The 9843-nt window shown below is 37.5% G+C and overlaps 1 protein-coding gene across 1 annotated transcript in view; it reads left to right on the plus strand.

Annotated features, from left to right (window-relative positions):
* The window catches only part of SLC15A2 (solute carrier family 15 member 2), a 30689-nt gene extending 21190 nt beyond the window's left edge, over positions 1-9499 (plus strand). Inside the window, exons 18-22 of the mRNA XM_036883440.2 lie at positions 1135-1245; positions 1911-2007; positions 6190-6336; positions 8137-8241; positions 8586-9499. Of these exons, the coding sequence (XP_036739335.2) occupies positions 1135-1245; positions 1911-2007; positions 6190-6336; positions 8137-8241; positions 8586-8762 (637 nt within the window). The 3' untranslated portion in view covers positions 8763-9499. The remainder of the gene's footprint in view (positions 1-1134; positions 1246-1910; positions 2008-6189; positions 6337-8136; positions 8242-8585) is intronic.
* The last annotated feature ends 344 nt before the right edge of the window (positions 9500-9843 follow it).

Below are 9843 nucleotides of genomic sequence, written 5' to 3' on the forward strand. Positions count from 1 at the left end.
CCTATAGAGGCATCATGATGGAGTAAAAGTAACACATTTGGAGTCATAAGCTTTGATTTGAAATCCAGATAAGACTGGAAATCTTGTCAGACAGCTAGAGACACTTACAGAGATGGAACACTGAAGAGGTCACCTGCTGTCTGCAGCAGAAATGGGACATGAAATAGATGCACATGGCTATGGCCATCAAGAAAAGGTGGTTGAGAATAGCACTTTAGAAGAGAACTTTTAACAAAAAGTCTGAATTTTGCTGAAGGGTGGAACACTCATAATAATTTGTTTTTGAATATGCTTCTGAAAAAGTTAACAGGTTAAAATAAGCAAGACAACAATGATGATAGGACTGCCCTGGGCCAGAGAGCCATAAGAACATCCAAGAAGGGGTGAAAGGGTAAGTTTCTTGGTCAGTGCAGGATTATCTGAAGTCCAGGAATCAGGAATTAAGGATTCTAGAGGGAATTGCCCTTCTTATCCCACAGACCAGAGGCTAGAGCAAAACCTATCAAAATAGAAATGTACCAAAAACCCATACTGAGAGGACAGTTGAGGGGCCCAGGTTCAGAAGGTTGGAAAGATCATTTTGAGAGGGCCCAGGATTGTCTGCAGACTTCAAAACAAAAGTAACTTAACCTACTATGAGCTGGGAGTCTGAGTTTTGAGAAGTCAAATCAGATTTCATTTATATGAGAATAAAGTATCAGTTTTATGTAAATACTAGTGTGTGTGTGCATAAATATATATATATATTTATTTATGTATATAATTATTTTTCTTAGTGGAATCTCAATTGATGAGTACCACTATTATAAGAGGGAAAGATATTGGTGCATCTAACCTGGATTAGTGAGGAAACTCAGACTGCCATGGGTGATCATGATAGTGTCCATCCCAGCTAGAGAAAATAATACCTCAGGAAGGAGAAAGTTAGGGACTTCTAAGACCACCAATTCCTTCTTACAGGTAGGTTCATTTGTTCATCCAGGTAACAATATACATCACAGACCTTTCATGTGCCAGCCACTATTCTAGGCAATGGGGATACACGGGAAACAAAACAGAAAAGGCCCCTACCCTTTTAACAGGTGCCCTATTTGAGAGGGTTTGCCTAATCTGTAACAATTTCTCTCCCCTTAGGTTTGTTAACACTTTACATAAAGAGGTCAACATCTCCCTGGACACAGATATCTCCCTCAATGTTGCTGAAGACTATGGTGTGTCTGCTTACACAACTGTGCGAAGAGGAGAGTAAGAGCATTACCTTTGTGGATGTATTGCTTTTATGAACAATTGTTTTTTAAATGCATTCTTTGCTTATAGATCAGGGGGATTAGGTATAGCTAGGCTAATTTTGAGTGTACAGATATCTGTTCTTTTTTGGGGTCTCCCTTCCTTTCCTCAGGCTCACATTTTTCTGCACACATATTGAGATCATAATTACTGTGAAGGCCATGCTGTGTCATTAACTAGGCCAGTCTCAGAGAGTTTTGCAAAATTGTTATTGACTCCCATTCCTACCCTTTGGTACCTCTATTGGCACCTCATTGCTTCAAGTATGTCCTTTCAGGCTCACTGTTTTATGCTGTTCCAATATTTCATAAGACTTAAATGAGAAGAATTCACAAGTCTTTGAGGAGAAGACTTAAAAGACTGAAGTCCATAATAGAAGATTTGTGCCTTCTTTATTCAGGTTTAAGGTTAAAAAAAAATTGATAGGCAATGAAGAGCTCAGATCAGGGGCAGAAAAAGCTAGCTTGAAAATAATTAATTCCTAGAGATTTCTCTCTTCAAAAAAGGGTGGTGGCTTCACTACCAACTCACCATCAGCATGGAGATATCACTTTTTCCCCTGGAGGTGGGAGCACTTTTCTAAGCTCTGATGTTTATTCTAACTTAAACTCATCCTGTTCCAGATACCCTGCAGTGCCTTGTAGAACAAAAGATAAGGACTTTTCATTGAATTTGGGCTTACTCGAGTTTGGTGCAGCTTATCTGTTTATTATTACTAATGTAAGTAGCTCATGGCCACCCCCACTCTCTCTTCTATATGTCCAAATCGATATCTGTATATATATCTGTGTCTGTGTCTGTATCTATCCTGGGGTCCAAAGAATCTGTGGCAAGACAAGATCGCATACTTATTTCCAGTGTAAGACGGTAGATTCTATAGTGACTTTAGAAAGCCTACTAAGGTGTCCATAGGGGACATTAAAAAGATAACATTGGCAGCAGGCACAGAGTCTTGGGGAATGGGAGGCATAATTTATCTTGAGCCATTGTTATGAGGTGACATGGTCTGCTCCAGTCTTATTATGGCCCCAAGAAAACAAAGATTATTTACCTCTTCTTGACTGATTACACATGCAGGTCTCTGGCTTCCTAGAAATTGATCCACAGTCTGAAGTATGGAGATTAGTAGCAAATGTCAATTTCTCCACAAAGTTTGGGGGCATTAGTTAACTGTGGTCCATTGAAAGCAACTGCCTCAGCAATCAGGGCAAGGTACCTCTGAATTCTAATTTTGATGTCAATTCTGATTCTAATTTTATTTAATTACTCTTGACATTGTATTAAATATAAAAAGAAGTTAGTGAATAAGAAAAAGATGAACATTTCTAGAAGTATGATGAGAATAATCTGTAAAGTTTTATTTAGTTCATTTAATTAGCCTGGTATCTTTGGTATGCCATTTTTTTATTACAGCTTTATTGAGATATATTCCATATATCATACAATTCACCCATTTAAAGCACATAATGGTTTTAATATATTAACATATTCAATGTATTAATATATATTCAATATATAGAAAGAATATATCTTCAATAATATATATATTCAATGGTTTTTAGTGTATTCAGAGTTGTGTGCTTTTAGAGTATTTTCATCATTACAAAAACAACGCCCATATCCATTAGCAGTCACTCCCCATTTGCTCTCAAACCTCCATCCCTAAACACCCACTTGTCTACTTACTGTCTCTCTAAATTTGCCCATTTTGGGTATTTCATATAAATAGAATGATGCAATATGTGGCCTTTTGTATCTGGATTCTTTCTTTTGGCTTATTTTTCAAGGTGTTTTTTTCATTCATGTTGTAGCCTGCACTTCAGAAGTCGGTACTTCATTTTTTATTGCCAAATAATGTTCCATCATATGGTATAATACACATTATCTGTTCACCAGCTGATGGACATTTGGCTTGTTTCCACCTCTTGACTATTGTAAATAATGTTGTTATGAGCTTTCATGTAAAAGTTTTTCTGTGGACATATGTTTTCACTTCTGTTGAGTATAATACCTAGGAGTGGAATTTTTGGGTCACATGGTAACTCTATGTTTAAGCATTTGAGAAATTGCTGTACTTTTCCAAAATGAATGTACCATTTTACATCCCAGCAATGTATGAGAGTTAAATTTCTCCACATCTTTGCCAATGCTTGTTTTTTGTGTCTTTTTAATTATAGCCCTCCTAGTAGATGTGAAATGGTACTCATTGTGGTTTTGCTTTCTATTTTCCTGATGGCTAATGATATTAAGCATATTTTCATGTACTTATTGGCCATTTGCACATCTGCTTTAGAGAAATGTCTATTCAGATCCTTTGCCCAACTTCTAATTAGACTGTCTTTTGGTTACTGAGTTGTAAGCATTCTTTATATATTTTAGATATGTCTGCTATCAGATATATGATCTACAAATATTTTCTCCCATTCAATAGGTTATCTTTTTAACTTCACTGATGGTGTCCATTGCAGCATAAACATTTTTAGCTTTTATGACATTCAATTTATCTATTTTTTTCTTTGGTTGTTTATGCTTTCAATGTCATATCTAAGAAGCTATTACTTAGTCAAAGATCATGAGGATTTTTGCTTATGCTTTCTTCTAAAATTTTTATAGCTTTGGCTCTTGCATTTAGGTCTTTAATTCATGTTGAGTTAATTTTTGTATATGGTGTGAGCTAGGATGTTAACTTCATTCTTTGATATGTGAATATCCACTGTCCTAGCACAATTTGTAGACAAAACCATTCCTTTTCCATTAATTGGTTGGCACTCTTGTCAAAAATCACTTGACCATAAATGTGAGGCCTTATGTCTGAGTTCTCAATTCTATTCCTTTGAACTATATGTTTATCCTTGTGCCAGTACCACACTGTCTTGATTATTGTTACTTTGTAATGAGTTTTGAAATTGGAAAGTGAGTCCTTCAATTTTGTTCTTCCTTTTCAAGATTGGTTTGTATATTAGTTTTTAGGGCTACTATAACAAAGTACCACAGCTGAGTAGTTTAAACAACAGAAATTTGTGTATCATAGTCATGAACACTAGAAGTCTAAGATCAAGGTGCTGGTAGGGTTGGTTCTTTCTGAGGGCTGTAAGGAAGAATTTGTCCCATGCCTTTCCATTCTTTTACTGGTTTTCTAGCAATATCTGTTGGTACTTGACTTGTAGAAGAATCACTCCAGTCTCTGCCTTTGTCTCCATATGGAGTTCTCCTTGTACACTTGTCTGTGTCCAAATTTCTCCTCATGAGGACACCAGTCATATTGAATTAGGGCTCACCCTAATGACCTCATTTTCTCTTAACCAATTATATCTGCAACAGCCCTATTTCCAAATAAGGTCACATTATCAGGTACTGGGGATTAGACTTCAACATCTGAGTTTCAGGGGACATAATTCAATCCATAACACTTGCATTCTTGGTATTATCCCATTATTTGTTTGTTCTGTCTGTCATGTGCTGCTCAAGATAGAGGCCATATATATTGTTTTGGAATGCCAGAATTTAATAAGCATCTAGATTAGAAATCATAAATTGGAGGCCTTATGGCCCAGTTCCTTACATAGTCCTATTTTGTTTGCCCTGCATGATGTTAACCAAAATAATCAATATTATTGTTAACTGACAATATTTCAAGTTCAAGAAATTTCACCGAAGAAACTGGATTCCTAACATTCTTAAAAACAAAATCAGAAGATTTTGTAACAGGTATTACTGTGTCAGTTGGCTGGTGCTATAGTAGTTGTACCCTTCAGATGGGGCTTGTGCTAACCACTTTACCACAGTCCCTATCATTCCCCATTCAGCCTACTTTGTTTACTTATTGTCTGCCTGAGGGTACTGGTGACCTTGATTTAGAAGCTCAGGTCATGGTCTTCTCTTAGGCTGAGAAAGCCCAAACCTAAGTCAGGTGATTTTCACAATATCTAAATCACAATAACTAAAGAAAAATTTACATCACTTTTTGGAGCCCAATGGCACTTTGACTCAGAGAATCAAGGGCATTTGGGCGTCAAAGATTTTTTATTTCAAGGACTCCTGGCCTTGATGTTTTAATTCTGCCATTTTCATCTCACCATATATCCAGATATTACATCTACTACCTAATATGATTTTAATATTGCATATATTCTGAGAAACATACAATTTTAAATATTTCATTTTTAATAACAAATATTAGTATACATAATTTATATAAATAAAACCAACCATAGTTAAAAACCTGCAATAGTAAAAGTAGTTTTAGACAAAAGAATTATAGAATCCTGTATATTTGTTGATATTAAAAACAAAAAATTAACCCTGAAAAAATTATTTTTGACCAAAATTTTATAGAAAAGTTACATCTTTTTGACAAACTTGAATGTGTAAGATTTGAGTTAAAAAATAATGACCAGTACATAGAATTAAAAATAGCAGGCAATATTTGATGTGGATTTTTTTAATTGATCAACAAAATCTTCAATGTAAGGGTTACTGAGAAAATAGTTCATTCTGATAAATGTCATTTTAGTAAAATAAAAATTTAAATGAAAAACATAGAAAATTAGACAAGGAATTAGACTTTTCTCAATAATATGTTTGTATAATTTAGATGTTGTTTAAATTTTAAATGGTAGCCAGGATGAAAATATCAAAGCAGTCAAAATCGTGGGAAATCCAAACTACAATATCGAAATATTCTGCCTGTCAATAATGGTATCTGATTGACTGAAGCCAGGAAGTGAATGCAGCAATACCAAAAGGAATTTCAAAAAAACTGAAGTTGTGTAGAAATTGTTCAATCTTTTGAAGATAGCAAAAGGTTGAAAATACCAATAGGTGAGGGATCATAGACTGTGGTAGGTTAGGAATATTTACTTGAGACTACTGACAAGCGCATTTCTTCTTTCCCTCACTAAGAGCACCAATCAGGGTCCTCAAGCCTGGAAGATGGAAGACATTCCAGCCAACAAAATGTCCATTACATGGCAACTACCACAATATGTCCTGGTTACAGCTGGGGAGGTCATGTTCTCTGTCACAGGACTTGAATTTTCTTATTCTCAGGTAGGTTTTTGCAGGTTGAAAGTGGAAATGGAGATAATGTTCAGAGGATGGTGAGTTTTAATCCTGGTACTGCCTTAAATAGGTATGTGACTCTAGCCAAGACCTCCATAATTTTTGACCTTAGATTCCTTAGATATGGCCCTGAACAGACTGTCGTCTTGCTCCCAGCATCATGGCAGGGCAGCATAGTAGCCTATACTGTTTGGGTTCTAGGAAAAGATACTTAAAGATTAAGAATAAGGGCTGTGAGCAACTTTTTCCTGAATGCATCTCCTCGGGCAAAGGAAACAAAATAAAAATACAAATGGGACTACATCATACTAAAAAGCTTCTGAACATCAAAGGACACCATCAGCAGAACAAAAAGGCATCCTACGATATGGGAGAATATATTTGTAAATGATATATCCAACAAGGAGTTAGCATCCAAAATATCTAAAGAATTCACATGCCTCAACACCCAAAAAGCAAATATCTGCCTGGAGGATATGAAGAGACACTTCTCCAAAGAAGAAATTCAGATGGCCAGCAGGCACATGAAAAGAGCTCCACATTGCTAATTATCAGGGAAATGCAAAGTAAAACCACAATGAGATATCATCTCACACCAGTAAGGATGGCCAACATAGAAAAGAAAAGAAAGAACAAATGCTGGTGAGGATGCGGAGAAAGGGGAACCTTCCTACATTGCTGGTGGGAATGTAAGCTGGTTCAACCATTGTGGAAAGCAATATGGAGGTTCCTCAAAAAACTCAAAATAGAAATACCATTTGACCCAGGAATTCCACTCCTCGGAATTTACCCTAAGAATGCAGGATCCCAGTTTCAAAAAGACACATGCACCTCTATGTTTATCGCAGCGCTATCTACAGTAGCCAAGAAATGGAAGCAACCTAAGTGTCCATCAGTAGATGAATGGATAAGGAAGGCGGGGTACATATAAACAATAGAATGTTATTCAACCATAAGAAGAAAACAAATCCTACCATTTGCAACAATATGGATGGAGCTAGAGGGTATTATGCTCAGTGAAATAAGCCAGGTGGAGAAAGACAAGTACCAAATGATTTCACTCATCTGTGGAGCATAAGAACAAAGCAAAAACTGAAGGAACAAAACAGCAGCAGACTCACAGAACCCAAGAATGAACTAACAGTTGCCAAAGGGAAAGGGACTGGGGAGGGTGGGTGGGAAGGGAGGGAGAAGGGGAATAAGGGGCATTATGATTAGCACACAAAATGTAGGGGGTGGGCACGGGGAAGGCAGTATAGCACAGAGAAGACAAGTAGTGACTCTATAGCATCTTACTACGCTGATGGACAGTGACTGTAATGGGGTATGTTGGGGGGACTTGAGAATGGGGGGAATGTAGTAACCATAATGTTGCTCATGTGATTATATATTAATGATACCAAAAAAAAAAATTTAGACATGGGCTGTGGAATCAAACTGTCTATGTCTAAATTTTGGCCACATAATCTACTATATAACTTTAAGCAAGTGAATTAAAATCCTTCTAAATTTTTCTTTATGTATAAAATAAGAACACTAATAGAACTCATCTCTTAGGGTTATAATGAAGATTATATGATATAATTAATGTAGATATTCAATTAAGAGCTCCATCTTATTATTACTGTGTTACCATTACTACCACCCTGTGACCGATATGATAGCTGAACTTCATGGGGGAAGTTCAAATCTGGAAGCTCTTGTGGGAGAATTTTTCTGGATAGATGCATGGGGCATAAAAGGGTGGTTTGTGGAGTTTATTTACTCACAAACTTGTGTCCTCTCTAGGCTCCCTCTAGCATGAAGTCGGTAATCCAGGCAGCCTGGTTGTTGACGATTGCGGTGGGGAACGTCATTGTGCTTATCGTGGCGCAGTTCAGCGGCCTGGGACAGGTATGGATCTGAGGGAAGCAGAAGCTGTGTCTTCCCAGGGCTTCCCCACCAACTTCATCTTCTCGATCTTCCCCCACGTCTCTGCCTCCCACACTCCCCACTCAGTGCTGTGACATAAGACAGGTTAGATATACACAGACTGTCAGGAAACCAGACGTGTGAGTGGCGGTAATGGCCACCATAGGCCCATGTGGGGAGAAGCCAGTGAGACCAGTCTTCTTCTAGCAAACCTCTGCCTACACTGGTGACCCTGGGCCAATCTGCTCCCTAGTTCTCATCCTATGAAGACCCCTTTAGCTTCAAGTATCTCTGGATTCTTCCCTTGTATTTATTTCTTCCTGCAGTGGGCTGAATTCATCTTGTTTTCCTGTCTCCTGCTGTTGGTCTGCCTGATCTTTTCCATCATGGGCTACTACTATGTTCCTACAAGGACAGAAGATATTCCGGAGACAGCAGATATGCAGATTTCCCACATCCAAGGGAACATGATCAACCTTGAGACCAAGAAGACAAAGCTCTAATGGCTCCCTAGACTCTGCCCAGACCTCAGCTCCTGGCCCTGGCCTTGGCCATCACTCATCGTCAAGCATTGTTTTCTCCTACTTAGCTAGGGAGAGACTACATTATCTGAGCTGATCGCCTCCATTTTTCTCCCATAATAGAGGCAGTTCTAGGACAGGATTTTCTATTACATTAAAGAGCAAGGCCCCTGAGACTATGTCTTCCCATTTACCATGAAACTGTAAAGCTTGTGTAGTGTTGCTAAAATTGTCCCGGTATTTCCAAATGGCCATGAAAAACACAAATGTGTAATTGAGATTAGTCTCCATGGGTATGCAACGTTCTATAAGAATTCCTTTACCTGTCATTTAGAACTGCTGACCCCACTTCTTTAGATGCTGATTTAGGAGCAAAATTGCAGAGTAACAGAGAAATGGCATTTCAGGTTTCCTTATAAGCAGTGTAAATGTACTATTCACTAAGACCTCAAGAATTGGTACATATGATCTGTGATCTGGTCCAGGGGCCAGCTTGCCAGCTGTCCAGGTTTGATAAGACCTTAGTAAATTTTTCAGTACAGATGGTAGGAGACAGAATATTTTATTAACACACAGGAGGAGATATGTCTTTCTGATAACTACAGTATCTTATCTACTAATTCAAACACCCCTTTCTCAGTACTGATAGGTCTTTGGAAACCCAAGTAAAGATGGTAAACATGGTTCTGGAAAATAAAAACAAGTACAAACTGTACAAATTCTGATGAGCCATTCTTCTACAGTGCACATCTTCCTTAGGGACTACAGTGTTTCAGCCCTGGAATATGCCCTTCTACGGAGGGTTAAATGGATGCTAATTATAATTTTCCAACCCTGCCTTTTCAATGTTATTGGGTCAGCTTTGTCTTATTATTACATCATGTCTTGCTTATTGCAACAATTATTGCAAACAATATTTTTTATGAATCCAACTTCCTTTTGTTATTACTCCCTTCAGCCTTAAAGTGGTGACTTCATTTTGATAATTTTCCATTTTACTTTTCCCATGATTTTAAACTGCTATTTCTTCATCTAGGCCTGGGAATTCCCTGTTTATTCAAAA

The sequence above is a fragment of the Manis pentadactyla genome, chromosome 1 (assembly GCF_030020395.1).
Source record: "Manis pentadactyla isolate mManPen7 chromosome 1, mManPen7.hap1, whole genome shotgun sequence".
NCBI lineage: Eukaryota > Metazoa > Chordata > Mammalia > Pholidota > Manidae > Manis > Manis pentadactyla.